This window comes from Megachile rotundata, chromosome 5, assembly GCF_050947335.1.
Source record: "Megachile rotundata isolate GNS110a chromosome 5, iyMegRotu1, whole genome shotgun sequence".
NCBI lineage: Eukaryota > Metazoa > Arthropoda > Insecta > Hymenoptera > Megachilidae > Megachile > Megachile rotundata.
This window is the reverse complement of record NC_134987.1, coordinates 10,912,423-10,931,355: the sequence shown is the minus strand read 5'-3', so window position 1 is coordinate 10,931,355 and position 18,933 is coordinate 10,912,423. Positions and strand designations below refer to the sequence as shown.

Genomic DNA, 18,933 nt, shown 5'->3' with positions numbered 1-18,933 from the left:
TCTATTGAGTTTTTCCTAAGAAGCAATGATACGGGTATTAAAGATTAAGATCTAGAAGGTTGTCCCTGCTATTTCCACTGACGATGCTTCCTCTCGTTCCAATCCTCTTCTTTCGATTGCTATCCATTCCCCTATCAAATATATAATAATGTATATAAAATATGAAATTTTTATCGACAATGTGATTTTAATATTCAATATTTTTAAATGAAAGATGACCTCATTGAGCGATTAAAAATAATGTTCTCCACGATGCAAATTGTTCCAGCCACAACTATACCAAAGGCTAGTAAAATCAAAGCTGGTGCTGTTTCGTAAATAGTGATACTTCTGGTAGAGAGAGTATCAGGTTGACACTGTGGCTTTCTCGATGACCAATGTTTGATTTGTCGATTACGAAGACCGGTGTTGAACATCTTTGTCAATCTAAAACAAAAAAAAAGAATTGACAAGGTCAAAATTATTCTAACTTATGGTATTAATTTAATATTAAATTGTAAAGTAGAGAGAGGACTGTGAAGAGAGAATGCTTACCCTATTTTGGCTATTTCAATGAACTGTCCATTGTGGCTAGCATACATCCCCATCACGGATTGTTTGAACAAATGTATCTCCGTTAATTCGCAGATTTTATTGGAATCGAACATTCTTTCCACGTAAGGGTACGCAGTATTTGGATCGGTGTGGTATGCTAAAATACCTTGGCTCACTTGTCTGATTCCTTCTTCCAGTGGCAAATATCGTTCGGACTCTGGTAGGGGATCCCAACGCTTCTTGCGAAAGTAGTCTGATTCCCAATTCAATTTCTAGTAACGTTATGCAATGAAAAATCATATAACATTAGTTATTATACATATAACTTGTTATACAATGGAAGGTCATGTAATATTGGTTATTATATAATTTATTATACAATGAAAGGTCATAGCATATTGTACAGCAGTAATATTATTATACTAGTATATTATGTACTAATATTATTATACAGTAAACTGTTTGAAAGATCCTACTTTATTACAGTAAAAAACAAAGCACATATAAAAAGTATTAAAATTGAAAAAATGAAGAATCTATCAAATACAATAAATTTGTCAAAATCAATAAATCATGAAGACATCAAGAGTCCATTTTCTTTTACAGTATGACTAAGATCTTTAAAATTTTATAATTGTTAAGTAGTTGTTGGTGAATTAAAATTAATTTGAGAAATCCACAAAGAGCAATTAATACATACATATAAAAAATAATTCAAGTACGGCACAGCTTCCGCAGCAATTTTCAGATTGCTATCAGCAAGAACGGTCACAGAGTCCTCCATCATATCTAAAGGTTCGCTCAATCGAGCCGAAACAATACTAGCTGAATAGTAATTATACATTATCCAACTGTGTAGAGTTATTTGGAAAAGTGCTATGCGACTTGCAACGCGTTTTGGAAGCAAATTTGCACCTGACGAAAAATGAAGAAGTATAAATTATTTATGGAGGGTGTTTGGAAGAAGAGCATTCAATATTTATATTCATGTGACATACTGTACTTAAAAGAAGGTTTAATAAAGATAGGTCGAAAGGTCAGCTTTTGTACATTTATGAATATTAATGTCAAATATACTGGTACCAAAAATGTTGGAAGACTTTGATGTTGAATGTGGGATTTTGATTGTGATTTTGAGAAGTCGAAATGATATTTGTTTGAATTTTATTCGCTTTGTGTATTTTATTGTTACATGAATTTGACCACTATTATTACATAGTGGTGAAAGGATAGAGGTCAAATTATAAATCAGAGGTCATAGAATAGAAGCCAACTTGCAAATCAGAGATCACAGAATAGACGTCAAAGAATAATTTGGATTAATGTTTATTAATATTCTTTAACACTCACCTTGTTGAGCTACAATTCCTACAGAAAGCACCACCGCCCCCGAATATTTCTCTCGTTTACCGATTTTCTCACGATTCATAATCATTTTTACGATGAAGATGGAGAATATTCCGAAAGCTGCGAACACGTACCAAGTTTGCCGAGTAAAAGGCTTTAGAAAGATCTCTAGTTTGATTTTATTCGTCGAGGTTGATAAAAGCATGAAACATGGTCTGAAACGATATTTAATTAATGCTTTTATATTATATAAAAGTTATGTATAAAGAATAAGTAGTTTTTTAAATAATGTGAACAATTATTTAATTTTGACTATACAAAATGTAATTTAAGTTTAAGAGTGTCAAATCTGATCTTACTATAATACCCAAAGGTTGCTTGAGAAATAAAATTGTATTAATTACTTAATAGGCCAAGCTGCTCCAATCAGAGAAGCAAAATCCAAACGTTCAGACACCATGATCCTCGGATTACTAGCAAAATCGATATAGTTTGATCTTAAAAATTCAAAAATTAAACCGTGTACACTGTGCCTGTCCCAGTAGATTATTTCCGAAGCGTGAACACTGAATAACAAAAGATAGCTTTATTTCATAAAGTGTAACACCGAAACATATTGTAATAAGTGCGTATTATTTATTACCTAAAATTAAAAAGCTCTCCTGTATGCAATATCATGGCATGTACAAATTTATGCATGCTGTCCAAGGATCTTGTATTAATGTCCTGCATGTAGTCTTCGAGACGCATGTTCTTTGGTCTGTATTGTATCTAAATAACATATGTACATACATTCTATAACCTTGAAATTTTCGAATTTGGAAATATTTAGAAATTTAGAAATACTTAAATTTTTCAAATCTTGAAATTCTCAAATACTCAAATTTTCAAATCCCCTAATTTCTACATTTACAAATCTTCTAATGAGCAAATTTCTAAACTTCCAAATTCCAAAATCCCTAAGTTCCCAAGTCCTCAAATCCCCAAATCCCCAAATCCTCAAATTCCAAAATCTCCAAGTTCCCAAGTTCCCAAGTCCCCAAATCCCAAAAGTCCCAAGTCCCCAAGGTCCCAAGTCCCCAAGTCCCTAAGTCTCCAAGTTCCCAAGTCCCCAAATCTCCAAATCCCAAAATCCCCAAGTTTCCAAATCCCCATTTCGAAAATCCTCAAATTCCTTAAATCCCCAAATTCTCAAATTCCACCACCAAACTTCAACTATTAATACTACTCACCACACCAGATATCTTCAATCTCATCCCATGCATGTTAGCCCTCCTATTAATCAAAGGAGTAGTGATACTAATATTCAGTCCAGAATCTTGCCTCCAATCGCCAAGTTTAGTAACGTTCAATAAACCACCACGATATTTACAATGGTTGTAAATATCGTACAAATCGTAGCCATTTCTATTCGATATAGCTAGCACAACGTCCGTCACTATATTGTACGCGGTGTCGTTCAAAAGAGGAATACTATTATTGTAGTTCGAACCAAGCACTAGCCAGTTGTACGAATAATCGTACATTCGATGCTTCGAACTCTAAATTGTATAATATTAATTCATTTTTACCTTATTAAATTTTGTTAAATTGTATTAAGTTTTATTACATTTTATACGATGTCTCTTACTTCGGCAAAAATTCGAACAGCCGTTTCATTGAGACAACGTACGTCGATGACGACACCAACTGTCCACGCTTCGCTCCTCAAAAATCTTACGAAATCGATTCTCATGCTGGGTTCTCGTATTATAGTGAATATACCGATGGTACTTAGGGTTTTGAGCAGATTAAAGTCACCTGCAATTGTGTATTGTTGTACGAATACTGATTTTATTTTAATAATTATTTTTTAGTAGGTGTAGTCATATAAGTATTGATGTAATCAATTTTAATACTAATGTAAACCATACATAGTAAACCATGAAATTATGTTACGAAACACTCTGTATTATTATTATGTCATTAACAAAATTTCCAAATAATACAGTACATTTTTTCGTTCAACCAGAAATGTGTCACCTCTAAACAACAGCTGTCATGCAACATCTTAATAAAATTCTTTTCAATAAAAAGAGAGTGACATACCTATAGTGTCACCGCAAGAAAATCCCACGACATTCCGCACCTTCTTATGCACAAAATAGTCACGAATAAAAACATGATCCTGTGCGTTGGAAATCAAAATTAACTGCGACAGAAGTAGAAAAGGGAAGAACATCGTAGAAAGCACTACCCTTTTTGAAGAAACAATTCTTCGCGATTTTAGCGACACTCGAATCGTGCTTTTCGTTAGAGTATACTTGATCTCATTATTTTGATACGTTTGTGCTCATGCATCGAATTCATCGTAATTTAGTATTCTGATATTCGGAAAGAACTAATTTCCTATAATCTGACAAATTGCTGGAGTCACGAAACACGTACAGAAACGGCTATAGAGCTCATTCATTTTTCAGTCACGTCTTGTTGCTTGATGTGACATGGACTTCGTGAGAACGAGACACGGTGACGTTTATTTTTCATATATTGATATGATACTGTCTTGAATACTAAATAAATTGCAAAGGTTTATGTATTTTTAATATATTGAAGCATATTATATATGTTATTCTAACTGTTAGTCTCACTTACAGTATTATACAATATTCTACAATAGTGAATGTATAAAATATCATAGAGAAATGAATGTATACAATATTATAAAGAAATTATGACTATATTTTATATTATCTGGAAAGGGAAAATATTTGTTGTAAACATATATGTACACATTTATACAAATGTTTGAAGGTTAAACAATTTATATTCTTTTAATTTTTATGTATGTTCTATGAATCTGAAGAGGGAGAATATTTTATGTAAACACGTATGTCCACATTCACATAAATATTTTAATAAAAAATTGTTATTTGTTAGTCTAATAATAACTTTGATAATTGATCATTTTTATTAATGTTATAAGAATTACATTCAATGACTTTAATAACAATACATCTGCATTTGTATACATATAATATTTTGAATCATCCAAAGAGGAAAAATATTTCAAGAAAACATGTATATATTTTATATTAACGCAATGATATTAGCATAAACATCTACAATGTAATAATTTGTGAACTTTCAATTTTTATTTAAACTCTATGACATATTATATTCCACCAAATTAATAATACACAGCACAAAAACAATAATGAAAGTGCATAAAACCACAGCGAACGAAGCATCCTAAATTAATAGCGTTATTATACGTTCTTATTAATCTTCCGCATGTTCTGGCTTATTAATTTGATAATCATCAATAAGTAATACATAGTCGGGTAAAATATGAATTTCACGATAAACTAGACATTAAAGGCACATTGCCAACGCAACGGAAATCCCATGAAGAGTTAAAAATTAATTACTCGATTGAAGATAAGGGTAAATTGGAAAACGGATTTTCGTAATATCGGCAACATCAATATTGTAATTAACTGACGGAGTGGAGTGATATTTATTTTTAAATATCTTCGTTTGCGTGGTTAGCTTACCGCTTATTAAATAACATTTCTGTGCACGCTGCATGTTAATAATAATTAAACGGAATAAACTGCTCGTGCGGTGTCGTCTAACTGCTCGGTAATTCGTTTGCAATCAAATTAATTTAATGCTTGGTTGAAGTTTTGTGGAGGGCTGATTTTTATGGATTTTTGGGGATGTGGAAATTTGAGGGTCAAGAATTGAGGGATTTGGGGATTTAGGTATTGGGGAATTTAGGGATTTAGGGTCTAAGTATTGAAGAATTTAGGGACTTGGGAATTTAGGGATTTGGGGATCTAGGTATTGGGGAATTTAGGGATTTGGGAATATAGGAATTTAGGAGCATTGGAATTTCAAACCTTGAGAATTTGGGGATTCAGAAATTTGAGAACATTGGAATTTCGGACTTTGAGAATTTGGGGATTTAGGAATTTGGGAACATTGGAATTTCGAACCTTGAGAATTTGGGGATTCAGAAATTTGGGAACATTGGAATTTCGAACCTTGAGAATTTGGGGATTTAGGAATTTGGGAACATTGGAATTTCGAACCTTAAGAATTTGGGGATTTGGGAATTTGGGAACATTGGAATTTCGAACCTTAAGAATTTGGGGATTTGGGAATTTGGGAACATTGGAATTTCAAACCTTGAGAATTTGGGGATTTAGGAATTTGAGAATAGTGGAACTTCGAACCTTAAGAATTTGGGAATTTAGGAATTTGGGAACATTGGAATTTCGGACTTTGAGAATTTGGGGATTTAGGAATTTGGGAACATTGGAATTTCGAACCTTGAGAATTTGGGGATTCAGAAATTTGGGAACATTGGAATTTCGAACCTTGAGAATTTGGGGATTTGGGAATTTGGGAACATTGGAATTTCGAACCTTAAGAATTTGGGGATTTGGGAATTTGGGAACATTGGAATTTCAAACCTTGAGAATTTGGGGATTTAGGAATTTGAGAATAGTGGAACTTCGAACCTTAAGAATTTGGGAATTTAGGAATTTGGGAATATTGGAACTTCGAACCTTATGAATTTGGGAATTTAGGAATTTGGGAACATTGGAATTTCGAACCTTGAGAATTTGGATAGTTAGGAATTCGGGAACATTGGAATTTCAAACCTTGAGAATTTGGGTATGTAGAAATTTGGGAACATTGCAATTTCGAACCCTTGAGAATTTGTGGATTTAGGAATTTGGGAACATTGGAATTTCGAACCTTGCAAATTCGAGGATGTAGAAATTTGGGAACATTGGAATTTCGAACCCTTGAGAATTTGTGGATTTAGGAATTTGGGAACATTGGAATTTCGAACCTTGCAAATTTGAGGATGTAGAAATTTGGGAACATTGGAATTTCGAACCTTGCGAATTTCGGAACATTGCACTTTAAGACCATAAGAATTTACAAATTTAAGAATCTATAAATTTGAAACCAACAAAATGTGGAACTTATAAAAGTTACTTTAAGTAATAGTGCCCTATTAAAAGTATCTTAAAATCTTCGTAAAGTATCTTGAAACTACTTCATTCTTCGACAACAGTTAAACTTTGCAACGTCTGCAAATTAAGATCTCTCATCGACGATAAATCCAAGTTGCTAGCGATTAGATGACGTTTCTCCATTATCGCGCTTGTTTTCCTGAAAATCAATTAAACTTAGTGTATCATCACAAGATTGAAAAGTTAGAATATACCTTGAAGGAGAAAGGCAGTAGACGATATTTTCGACGGCGCAAAACAGAAGAGACAAGATTATGGCGAAACTCAGAAATATGAAGACTGGAGCTGCTTCGTGGATCGACAAGGGTTCGGCGATTAAAAGATTCGTTGGACAAAATGGCTTCCTGGATCCCCATCTTTTTAATTCTCGACTTTGGATACCGGTGTTGCGAATTTTAGTTAAACTAGAAAAATGAGTATTTGTTTATTTTTTTTATCTTGTTATTAATTTAATAGTTGGTAGTAAAATAAACTACCAACGATAAAATAAATTATTGTAAAAATGTTCACGTTAGTATCTAATAAACTATTATACCAACGTTTGGACATCGATTGAACAATGATGAAACCATCATTTCTTGTTTTGTATAATCTAAAAAAAAATTGTTAAAAAAAGATTTTTACCCTATTTTCATTAATTCAGTGAAAGGACTTCTATGTCTCGCATAAAATGCCAGGATCGCACGAAACAGATGAACTTCCGTTAGTTCACAAATACTTCGATAGCTGAAAGACTGTTCGATATACGGATAAGCAGAATCGATCATAGTATGGTAAGCCAAACTTCCGTCTGCCACTTGATTAAGTCCCTGTTCGAGTGGTAAATATCTGTTGAACTCTGGTATCTTTGCCCAACGATTTTCGTAGAAGTATCTTACTTCTTTATCTGGCACCTGTTAACCAAGTATCTTATATTTAAAGTATGCAAAGTTTAACAGTTTGGGGGGTTGCAACCCTCACAATCCGAAGCACGAAGTTAATTTTAAATTCTTTCGTTTCAAATTTTATTTTAACTTTAATGATTGAACATTTATCCTAATGAAACAAAGTCTAATTTTATTACAAGTTTATTTTATATTTTATAATATTTATACAAAATATACCTGAAGAAAGGAACGAATGTACGGGGTGGGTTCCGCAGCGAGCTTCATATTGCTTTTAGACAAGTTAATCAAAGAATCGTTCATTTTCTCACCCTTGTTTTTCAAACGATTGGACACTATACTTGCGGAATAGTAATTCAAGATCAACACACTGAAAATTAAGGTGTGCAAGAAGGCTATGCGTCCTGCGAAACGACCGGGGACGAATGCAGATCCTGTATAAAATAATTACGTTCCAAAAGTGCAAAATTACATTTCATATATTTTACTATACATACGTATAATAGAATTTCTCAAGAACAGTAACACAATTACCTTGTTGAGATAAAGCACCTATCGTGAGTAAAACAGATAACCCATATATCTCTGCAGGACCAGAAACACCTTCGATTTTTATTAGAATGATCAAAGTGGTCGTCACGATTATTATCATCGCAGACATCACGTACCACACTTTTACAGACAGGGGTTGCAGAAACTGTGTGGGTTTCATTTTAGTCGACGAAATTGTTCGGAACATAAAACATGATCTACAAAAACAATTTTAAAATGATAATATAAAATTGATTGCATACAACTCAAACATAAAATTACGATTGTTGTTAGTTTACATTTCTTTCTGCATGTATAATGAATTTATTGATAGATCTAAACAGATCCATTTATTCTATATTATTTAATGTACTATGAAATTAACATCTTTTATAAAGTGATGAAAAAAGCCAGACTAGCAAAGAGTTATATACATTAATGATTTAAAAACTGAATTCTTAAAATGAAATAGTTTTAAGAAAACGTAATAACAAGCTATGTATACAATCGGTGCAACTGTACTGAAGTAGTATTATACCGTATTGGCCAGACAGGTCCAATAATATCTCCGTTCGTCAATCGATCGATTTTCATAGCGACCGGACTTGCCGACAGGTCTATAATTTTCCTTTTAAATGCCGTGAAAACCGGGCCGGAGTTATCGAATCTCCTTTGTGCGTTTATCTCCACGAGGTCCATACTGTAAATTAAAATCGTGACAAAATTTCATACACAAAATTCAATATCTGAAACTCCTACGTATGATCAGATATCTATTCGTATGATCAGTAATTAATTAATTTTTACGTGAAGTTGAAAAGATCAGCCAGATGATTCATGAGGATATACAAAAATTTCGATCGACCGTATTTCGTTTTCATGGAGTACTCTAACATCGCTTCATGGAGAGACCTGTTCTCCACTTGAATATTTACCTGCAAAATTAATACTACATCAATTTTATACAATTAACATGTTGACTGCCACGTCACACATATATGGCTGACACTTAAGTTTATAAACTGATGTAACTTGTGTATTGTTAAAAATTTGTTCATTTTCCTAATTAAAAATTCTCGCATTAATTTCATGGATATATGGAAAATAAACGTAACAAGATATTGTGAAAATGGTTGGTAAAATTTATTAAAAATTAAAACATTACTGGATGCAATTTTCAATTGTTTCAGTGTGGCAATCAATGTATTAAATAACGCTATTAATAAACATTTTCTTTATATTCAAGTTTTATAATAGTTTTTACAAAAAGTTTTCAGTGTTATAAAAAGTGCAAAAAGTCTACTTGGCGAAATTATAGAAATTAATCCACTTGTACAAATTATCCAAAACTTACGACCAAGCCAACTCTGAGTTTCATCCCATGCAGATTAGACCTCCTCTGAAATTTCGTTTGAGTTAAAGTAATGTTCAATCCTTTCTTTTCACTCCATGATCCGAAGTATGTTACATTCATGGATCCTCCTCGATCTTTACATGGATTATACACGTCGTACAAAAGATAATTATCGAGAGATGGTATAGCAATTACCACGTCCGTTGAAACACTGAATGTATCATCGTTCAATATTTGCAGTGTCTGATTCAGGTTTAAGCCTATGATCAGCCATTTGTGCATCTCGTCGTACATGAAATATTTCCCTGCCTGTATGCGTTGGATCAGTATGTTAGTTCTATTGAATTACGGTTGACTCTCGTTATATTGCCCTCGATTTACCACGTGTTAGGGTTGCTACGCGTCGAATTACCAAGCGTAAGAATTACCACGCGTTAGAATTGCTACGCGTCGAATTACCAAGCGTTAGAATTGCTACGCGTCGAATTACTACGCGTTAGAATTATCACGCGTTAGAATTACCACGCGTAATAATTACTCTGCGTAGAATTACCACGCGTTAGAATTGCTATGAGTCGAATTACTACGCGTAAGAATTGCTATGCGTCGAATTACCACGCGTAAGAATTGCTCTGCGTCGAATTACCATGTGTTGGAATTGCTCTGCGTAGAATTACCACGCGTTAGAATTGCTACGCGTCGAATTACCACGCGTTAGAATTGCTACGCGTCGAATTACCACGCGTAAGAATTGCTCTGCGTCAAATTACCACGCGTTAGAATTGCTCTGCGTCGAATTACCACGCGAAAGAATTGCTCTGCGTCGAATTACCACGCGTTAGAATTGCTACGCGTTGAATTACCACGCGTTAGAATTGCTACGCGTTGAATTACCACGCGTAAGAATTGCTCTGCGTCGAATTACCACGCGTTAGAATCGCTATGCGTTGAATTACAACGCGTTAGAATCGCTACGCGTAAAAATTCCCACGCGCTATAATACCACGCATTATATCGCCACCCATCGAATTTCTATGCATCAGACATGAGAGTCTACTGCAATCTCTCTCACATGATTAATAAACCCAAAAATGTTGAATCACTCTACTTACATCGGCTATAACTTTAGCATAACGTTCACTATCGCACCTAGAATCCAGAAAGACACCTAAACGATGATACTCAGCCCTCAAAATCTGTTTCACATCCAAACGAGATTCAACAGTAGAATTTAACATTGAAATATACGTGGTGTACTTTTCGTTCAGTGTTTTCGCGAGGTTAAAGTCATCTATTTGTAAAAGCGTAAGGATTAATTAAATGAAGTTATAGAAGGAAATTGTACATACTTTCCATGTCGTCGCAAGAGAAGCCCACAATCCTCTCCACTTTTCTAAACGCGAAATAATCACGGATAACATGATTTTCATTTGTGCAATAAATAATATTGAATTGTAAGATTTGGAGAAACAACAGGAGCACACGATTCATCGCACGATAGTTATTTCTTGTGGAATCGTTCGGGAACTTTGATTATTCTTGCGTCGATATTTTTCATGAATATTTTGTGTCTACATTAATATTTTATTTCAGCGCTGTAGTTATATTGTAACTATTATAAGTTATTAAAGATATTGTATATTTTATCAGAGGAGTCAATATTTTAATATTTGTACATTTCTTTTGTAAATTTGATAAATGAAAAGGACAAAATTTGAGTAAATATGTAAATAAGGTAAAAAATTTGAGTAACCAATAACATTTATTTACTGTTCCTTCTACACGAACATAAGAGAGAGACATTGAGAAAGAGAGCTAGAGAGAGTTATTATCTAAGTATACCACGTTAATTAATATAATTTGTACTTTCTATGCACGACATAAAACGACAGCGCTTCGCCATCGACTTCAATCTCGTTCGTTCTTTTTCTTGATTCAGAAGGTTCGAATAAACCTACGCACATTGCATAAATAAGGAGTAACTTGTAAATGACTAGTACTGATCATTTTGATGTCGTGAAAATCACGATCGCCATCACACGGTCGTTCCAGGTTTGCCGATATCGTTTTCTCGAACCGTTTATTCTATCGCGAATGGAGGAGCGTCGTTCGTTGATAGATAAAATTTTCCTCGCAACCTGTAACAAGAAAAAACACTTTAGAAACTGTGGACGTGACAAATTAGTAAGAAATTAATAACAAATTATTAATAAATTTTTACGTTACAAATAATAGTAGAATAATAGTAAAAATAAATGTAACAATGATACAGTAATCAAATTATTTATACTCAGGTGCAAGATAGGCTTCCTTCAGACAAGGACATATATATGTATAAAAATTATATAAAGGATAATAGTATATTATAAACGATGATACAATAGTTAATTTATGTTAATTTAAGTAGTATGAAGCATTAGAAAGCTTCAAATCAGAATATATTCAAATATATTGTATTTTAAAAGAGATCAGGCGTATTTATATTTTAAAAATTCGTATTTTCGCGCGCTTTCTCAAAAGAGGACTACTAGCGCCCCCTGTCCGTCGAAAAGGGTGAACTACACTAGTTTGAGACACGCTTTTGGTTAGTTCCTTATTCTGCCACCAGATGGCGCATTTAGCGCCACCAGCGCCAACTAGCAGCAAAATGAGGAACTAACGAAAGGCCTGTCCCAAACTAGTGTAGTTCACCCCGTTTGACGGACAGGGGGCGCCAGTAGTCCTTTTGCCAAAAAGCGCGCGAAAATATAAATTTTTGAAAATACTTTCGGCTGTTTAAATTCATTCGCCCACGTTAAACCATTGTTTTTACATTTTTCTGATACATTAAATTGTCACAATACTTCTCTTACGAATTTCAGTTTAAAATTGAATGATAAAAAATGTTGAATCATATTCTGAATTACTTCTTAAAATACACTGTTTTAAATATAAAGTACACAATGAACCTTGCTATTAAAAGCAATATTCCTGCGAAAGTTGCATTGTATATAAATTACAAAAATACCTTTTGAACAACAGACACCTCACATGCCAATAATTGTAGTTAATTGTTTGAAAAGAAATTTTATAAAAATGCAATATAATTAATTGAAATAAAGTATGAAGAAAATAAGAATTAATTGCTTGAAATAAAATTGTGGAAGAATTGTTGATTTTTCAATTTTAAGTTTGACTTAGTAATCAATTAGTCCAAATGATTTATAAATATAAAGAAATGTGTCTTACGAGGTGGAAGCATATTCTCCCATAAGAACAATGGGGTTGTAATCGCAATGTCCCTCCTTGTATTTTTCCCAGCTTTCGCAAGTTCTAGCCTTGAAACCAGCCGTGCTTCCTATGCTCTCCGTCATGAATTGATGTGCTCGTGAATGGCTACAGTAGGCTAAACATTTAAACACTTCTTTTTGTCGAGTATTGCAAAAAATTGATTAACACGTTGACTGCCATTGTAGTCATCGGTGATTTATGCTGCTAATTCACCGATGTTATTTTAATCGCAACTGGTTCGCAAATATTGGGGAACAATGTATTCAATTATGTATCTTATCGTATACAATGAACTTCGTATTAATTGTCACGGTGGCAACCAACGCGTTAAATATAGCTTTTATTTATCGGGTGATAGGTATAGCTTGTGTAAATATTTATTATTAGTAGGTTGAGTAAATATTATTTATTATTAGCAGTCTTTATTTATTATTAATAGATAGTCCAAATAATGGCAGCCATAATTTACTTTATGTTATTAGCAGATTGTATTTATTATTAATAGATAGTCCAAATAATGGCAACCATATTATATTTTATGTTACAGCAATATTAATAAATGTTATACTTCATAAAACTTTAAACTTCAAACTTATACAAACGTATACTTCTATCAATACTTATGCTATCGAATCTCGTGTGATTTTCTATTTTTAGGAAAATACAACCTAATACGTAAGAGATACTGACTTGTAGTTGGCAAGAACGAGCACCCAGGCTGAGGAAACCTGCCATTATTAGGATAAAAATCTGCATGACCTAGAGGAGCTAAAAATCCGAACGCAGGACCACTGGTGTGGATCACATCCACAAATTGCGCATCTGTTGGGTCTAATCTGAATTCTGGATCAACGATGCCGGAAATCGTCTCGAACAGGGGACTGGCTGGATCTAGACCTTAAAAATTATATTTACAATTAATTAAAAATACGAATATACAAACCTATTCATCAGTAGGTTGAATAAAACTGAGTGACTCTATGAATGAGTAATAACTTTCATATTTGAGACGTTTGAGATATTTGAAATATTTGAGCTTTATAAGAAATTTGAAATATTTGAGCTATATAAGAAATTTAAGATATTTGAAAGAATTGAAAGATTTGAAAGATTTGACATATTTAACATATTTAACACATATAACACATGTACTACATTTAACACATTCAACACATCTAACAAATTTAACATTTTAGAATTTCGTTCCCCATAAATTGTCAAAACTAAGAGCAACAAATAACATCTAAAATGACACACAAGTAATAAAAATAATTTATAAAATTCTCACTATGATGTGTATACCTGTTATTCTACCAATGCGTCCCTCCAAGTAAGCACCAGCGAATCCAGCCACGTGCGATCCCAAACTGTGTCCACTGATATGCACGTCCTTGTATTCCAAATTCGATTCACGATTTAAAAATTCTAGGAAATCACCAAGAAATTCCCCCACGCGACGAGTGTTGTTCGCAGCCACCGGATATATATCCGCGGCCAAAACTCCCCATCCTACGACGATCACGTTCACGTCTTCGTGAAGCAGATACGCTGCAATTAAACAAGTTTACATATTTAATTACTTGTGGGAGGATCAATAAATTCTATTATTATTATAACCTACTCTTATAGGATATATAGGATACATTCTATAAGATACATTCAAATCTATAAGTGCCACAACTCAAAAATATACATGCAATGTATTATATATATATTTTATAATATAAATTGTGTAATATTATATAAAATATAAATAGCTTAACTTTGTAATAAATAAACTGTTTTGTATTTATATTTTTGTATGTCTGTCAACATGGTTCTTTCTTGAATAATATATATTATTGTCTAGTTCAAGTTACATGTGGAAATCACATATGCAAGCTATATATGCAAAGTACATATGTTCACTTCAGGAAAACCTGTATATTAATTATTGCAAAAAAATATCACCAATATCTTGACTACCTGATATTCCAAAAATTATTCAAACAATCGACTTTTCGTAGTAAACGTCCTTGAACAATTAAAGTAAGGAGTTCCTTCATCACGAAACACGCGAGCAAAGAATCAATAGAAGATATATTTCTATTCGTCTACGAACGTCACTGGTTCACCAGGGGGTCAAAGGGTGTACGACGGAGGATCTTGGAAAAATTCTAAATCAAAATTTCTCACAGTTACGTCAGGAGCTTAGCGCGAGAGCAAAAACTTGTTAAATGATCAATTAAGTTGTTATCGGTGGTGACCCTTGAACCTGGCGACGTCGATTCCGTGTTTACCGAAACGGATTGACCCTGATTGTAATTAAATTTCACTCGTTCCTCGTCGTCGACATTTCTAGAAATTTCAGGAAAATCCCCCGCGTTGTTCTTCCATTAATTCGCAACCAGAAACGAGAATACCAAATATTTTTAACATGGATTTAGATATTTTATTTCTGTACAGTATTCAACTACTTCTTCAAAGTAAAAATTACTGTTACTCCAATTACTTGATTAATTCTCATACTATCATTTTAATATTTAAAAGAAAATTTCTGTTCACTTAAATGAGGATACTTTTTATAAATCACAAAATGGTGTAAACTTCTGACCAACAGTATTATCTGGTCATGGAAGTTGCGTTATTCAATAACCACAGAAATTAATTAAAAATCTAAGTTTAATCTGGCATTTAACGCGATTAACTCGATTACGTTGTTTACAATAAGAAAAAATTTGCTCAAATTAAGATATATATTTTTTGCGTCGTGTTCTGCGCGTGAAATACCGATACCAATATTTCAACAAGAATAAAAAACAGTCAATGTTATAATTTTTAAATTGTATTCACGTTCCTATGCGCACGATATAACACAATTTCCTTCCGCTTCTTTTTCTGTTCCTTATCTAAACGTCGTAAGCAGCAAAACGATATACATACTCGTATTTGCATACCATCAATCAAACCTCGTACCCAAGCTTCGTTTCCGGTGTCGCTGTATCCGTGAATGACGAACTTCGTTGGACGACTTTCGTTGAAATGCGATGCGTACAAAACCTCGGTGTTGTTCAGAAATAACTGCTCTTCACCGAATGGATTTTCTCTTTGTGAAACAGAAGAGGGAAAATTAGTTATTTTTTTGGGAGAAATTTTGCTGATTTGGAGATTTGGAGGTTTAGGGATTTGGGGATTTTAGAATGTGGTGGTTTAGAGATTTGGGGATTCTGCGAATTTGAAGGTTTAGGGATTTGGGGATTTGGGAATTTGGGGATTTTGGGATTTGGTGGTTTAGAGATTTGGGGATTTTGGGAATTTTAAGGTTTAGGGATTTGGAGATTTGAAGATTTTGGGATTTGAGGATTTGGGAATTTTGCGATTTGAAGATTTGGGGATTTTGAGGTTTAGGTATTTGGAGATTTGGGGATTTTGGGATTTTGGTATTTTAGGATTTGGAAATTTTTGAATTTGGGGTTCACAGATTCGAAAATATAGAATTCTAAGAAGTGTGAGTTTAGGGAACATTGGGATTTGTGGTTTGACAATTCCAGAGTATAAAGTTCTAAGAATTTTGGAATTTGCGGATTCGGGGATATAAGAATTCAGGAATTAGAAATGTTGAGATTTCGAGACATTGGGATTTTGAAAATTTGGAAATTTAGAATTGAAAAACCAGGAAGATTGATATTAACAATTGAAAAGCTATGAAAATTGAAAAACCAGGAAAGATACATTTGTAACGTATGGAAATTCAGGGGTTTTGCAACTTGTGAAATTTGAAGATAACCCCAAAATCCACATAACATTTAAACCTAAACATAAATATAAAATTAACATTAAACATAACATTGAATATGCGAGGAATAGAAATATGATTGAGAAGTTTGAATAAAACGCGTAATAAAAGTGATAGTGATCGAGTAAACGAATGCTTGACGCGTTTCTAGTGGCGCTTCGATTTCCTCCCCGTATTCGATCGGGTCGATCGACAGAAGAAGGCAACACAGTGCAAAAAGAATAAGAAAAGGAGGCGCGTCCGCGATATTCACGCATCGATGATAGTCAGTGGAGCGTCAGCGCTGAGAATAGAATTTGCCGGCTTGCTGATTGCACGTATCGTTAAAAAATTGATGCATCGTTTACGAACGTGAACGATAAAGACGGCTCTGCACGGGTGAAAAATTTGCAACGCGAATCGCGTTACCAACGAGAAGCGCGAATTTTCTTACTTCTCTCTTCTTACTCTCTCACTTCCCTTTCCGCCGATTTTATTTCGATTTATTTCCCTATTCAAATTCATTCATTCGTTCAATATTTAATATAATACATTAAGTATGATTAGTTATTTCAGTTCTTTTTGTAAAGTTCAAAGTAATTGGATAATTTTTGTTCTGTGAAGTTGAACTACTGAAATTCAACCATTTGTTGTAAATTTAATATAAAACATTGAACATGATTATTTATTTCAGTTCTTTTTGTTAAGTTGATATTAATTGGATAAATAAATCTTGTTCTATGAAGTTTGAGATAAATAAATAATTTCTGTTTTATGAAATTTGAAATAAATTGTATAAGTAATATGTTTTATGAAATTTGAAATTGACTCGAGACAAATTGATTATATTCTACATACCTGGTGTACAAATTGAAGGTAGCTGGTTCACGGTGAACCTTGAACACAGACTTGATGACTGTCTCCACATCGTTCAAGAATGTATTCTGCGGATACGCGTACGCTGCAACCACGATTTAATTAAAATTTGGTGGATGCAAAATTTATAAAAATTTTTACATATTGAGATTACATATTGAATTTGAGATTTTGGGAATTTTAAGGTTGTGAGTAATTAGAGGATTCAAGGATTTAAGGAATTTGAAGAACTGGAAATTTTGGGGATTTGGAACTAAAGAAATTTGAAGCATTGGAAAAATGAGATGATTTTGTGAATTTGTGAATTTGGGATTGTGGAAATTTGTAATTTAGGGAATTTCTGGATTTGAGGTTTTGATAATTTGTAATTCGGTGAATTTTTGGGTTCGAAATTGAAGAATTTGGGAATTTTAGAATTTGGGAAGATAAAGACACTTGACACTTAGAAATACTAAAATTCAAGAATTCCTAAATTTGTTGATTCAGAAATTATTTCAGTAGAATAATCAAGGCTATTGTAGTCTCTGAAGCCGAAAACTTACAAACTTAAAGAAAGTAAGTTTCTAAACATGAAAAAAACAGTAAAACTTCAAGAACTGAAATAGAAGTTCCGAAATTCAAGAGTTTGAGTATCCAAAAATTAGCTCAAAAATTCTCAAATGAAAGAATCTCATAATCTTATAATTTGAAAATAAGAGTCTTATAATTCAAAAATCCTCAACATAAAATATTCCGCAATTCGCAAATTCACCCCCCATGGCGCCTCCCTAAAAAAATCGCGTCCACCAAATTCCCACTTCGTCACTACAACCAATCGTACACTCCAAACGTGAAAAAAAGATCCACGTGACATCGTTTACCTGACACTAGAACAATCGCTAGGAAGAGTAGAGTTTCAACCGGTGACATGACTCTGTTGTGCGATACCGCACGTCGTTGCACTGGATTACTACTGTAGCCGGCTTAGCGGCGGGCTACCATTCATCCTACTCGCGATTTCTCGTCTTTGATGTTCGATAAGCCCGCCAGCTACGTTCGTTTGTTTAATTAATTACGACAGTCATTCGCTGAACGTGCACGCAACTTTCGAGAGCCGACGCCAAGTCTGTATCCCCTCTGCTCCGCACACTGGACACTTCGCAATTTCGTAATTTGTGTTACGATCTTGTCAGTCGAAACGTTTTTGCACCCTTTCTCGTGGAACTCATTGACGTAATTTTTCTGCAAACTGGATTGGGACCACCAGAGATTTATTGATAGCGGTAGATAATGATAAAGTGGCGTTTTTAGGTTTGGGAGTATGGATATTTAGGATTTTAAGGTTTTAGAAGGCGGGGAGTTGAGAATTTG

The 18,933-nt window shown here is 33.5% G+C and overlaps 3 protein-coding genes across 3 annotated transcripts; all 3 read right to left on the bottom strand.

The window, feature by feature from the left end:
* Positions 1-7: 7 nt before the first annotated feature.
* On the bottom strand, positions 8-4,483 carry LOC105662223 (ionotropic receptor 75a-like). Its single transcript, XM_012283219.2, has 10 exons — positions 3,970-4,483; positions 3,512-3,681; positions 3,114-3,422; positions 2,525-2,652; positions 2,286-2,447; positions 1,885-2,096; positions 1,235-1,449; positions 535-806; positions 220-426; positions 8-131 (listed from the first exon to the last, which is right to left on the bottom strand). The coding sequence occupies exons 1-10, from the start codon at positions 4,100-4,102 to the stop codon at positions 38-40; spliced, it is 1,902 nt and encodes a 633-aa protein (XP_012138609.1). The 5' UTR covers positions 4,103-4,483; the 3' UTR covers positions 8-37.
* A 400-nt stretch (positions 4,484-4,883) lies between these two features.
* Positions 4,884-11,319, bottom strand: LOC105662220 (ionotropic receptor 75a-like). The gene is made up of 10 exons (XM_012283198.2): positions 11,033-11,319; positions 10,796-10,974; positions 9,684-9,992; positions 9,137-9,264; positions 8,868-9,029; positions 8,333-8,547; positions 8,018-8,232; positions 7,539-7,807; positions 7,109-7,318; positions 4,884-7,053 (listed from the first exon to the last, which is right to left on the bottom strand). Exons 1-10 carry the CDS (start codon positions 11,172-11,174, stop codon positions 6,939-6,941), a joined length of 1,944 nt encoding a protein of 647 aa, XP_012138588.2. The 5' UTR covers positions 11,175-11,319; the 3' UTR covers positions 4,884-6,938.
* A 107-nt stretch (positions 11,320-11,426) lies between these two features.
* On the bottom strand, positions 11,427-18,712 carry LOC100876392 (pancreatic triacylglycerol lipase). The gene is made up of 7 exons (XM_003702363.3): positions 18,444-18,712; positions 17,566-17,668; positions 15,890-16,038; positions 14,256-14,501; positions 13,644-13,850; positions 12,912-13,068; positions 11,427-11,821 (listed from the first exon to the last, which is right to left on the bottom strand). The coding sequence occupies exons 1-7, from the start codon at positions 18,490-18,492 to the stop codon at positions 11,764-11,766; spliced, it is 969 nt and encodes a 322-aa protein (XP_003702411.1). The 5' UTR covers positions 18,493-18,712; the 3' UTR covers positions 11,427-11,763.
* Positions 18,713-18,933: the final 221 nt, after the last annotated feature.

Excerpts from the sequence above, each read along its gene's own strand:
- LOC105662223 (XM_012283219.2), bottom strand. The coding sequence starts at position 4,102 with ATGTTCTTCCCTTTTCTACTTCTGTCGCAGTTAATTTTGATTTCCAAC. Across the intron at positions 3,682-3,969 it reads TTCTTGCGGTGACACTATAG|GTGACTTTAATCTGCTCAAA; the intron begins GTATGTCACTCT and ends ACACAATTGCAG. Across the intron at positions 2,653-3,113 it reads GATTGAAGATATCTGGTGTG|ATACAATACAGACCAAAGAA; the intron begins GTGAGTAGTATT and ends TATGTTATTTAG.
- LOC105662220 (XM_012283198.2), bottom strand. The coding sequence starts at position 11,174 with ATGAATCGTGTGCTCCTGTTGTTTCTCCAAATCTTACAATTCAATATT. Across the intron at positions 10,975-11,032 it reads CTCTTGCGACGACATGGAAA|ATGACTTTAACCTCGCGAAA; the intron begins GTATGTACAATT and ends TTTTACAAATAG. Across the intron at positions 7,319-7,538 it reads ACTGAATTAATGAAAATAGG|TTTAACTAAAATTCGCAACA; the intron begins GTAAAAATCTTT and ends TCATTTTTCTAG.
- LOC100876392 (XM_003702363.3), bottom strand. The coding sequence starts at position 18,492 with ATGTCACCGGTTGAAACTCTACTCTTCCTAGCGATTGTTCTAGTGTCA. Across the intron at positions 17,669-18,443 it reads AGCGATTGTTCTAGTGTCAG|CGTACGCGTATCCGCAGAAT; the intron begins GTAAACGATGTC and ends TCGTGGTTGCAG. Across the intron at positions 13,851-14,255 it reads ACGCATTGGTAGAATAACAG|GTCTAGATCCAGCCAGTCCC; the intron begins GTATACACATCA and ends ATAATTTTTAAG.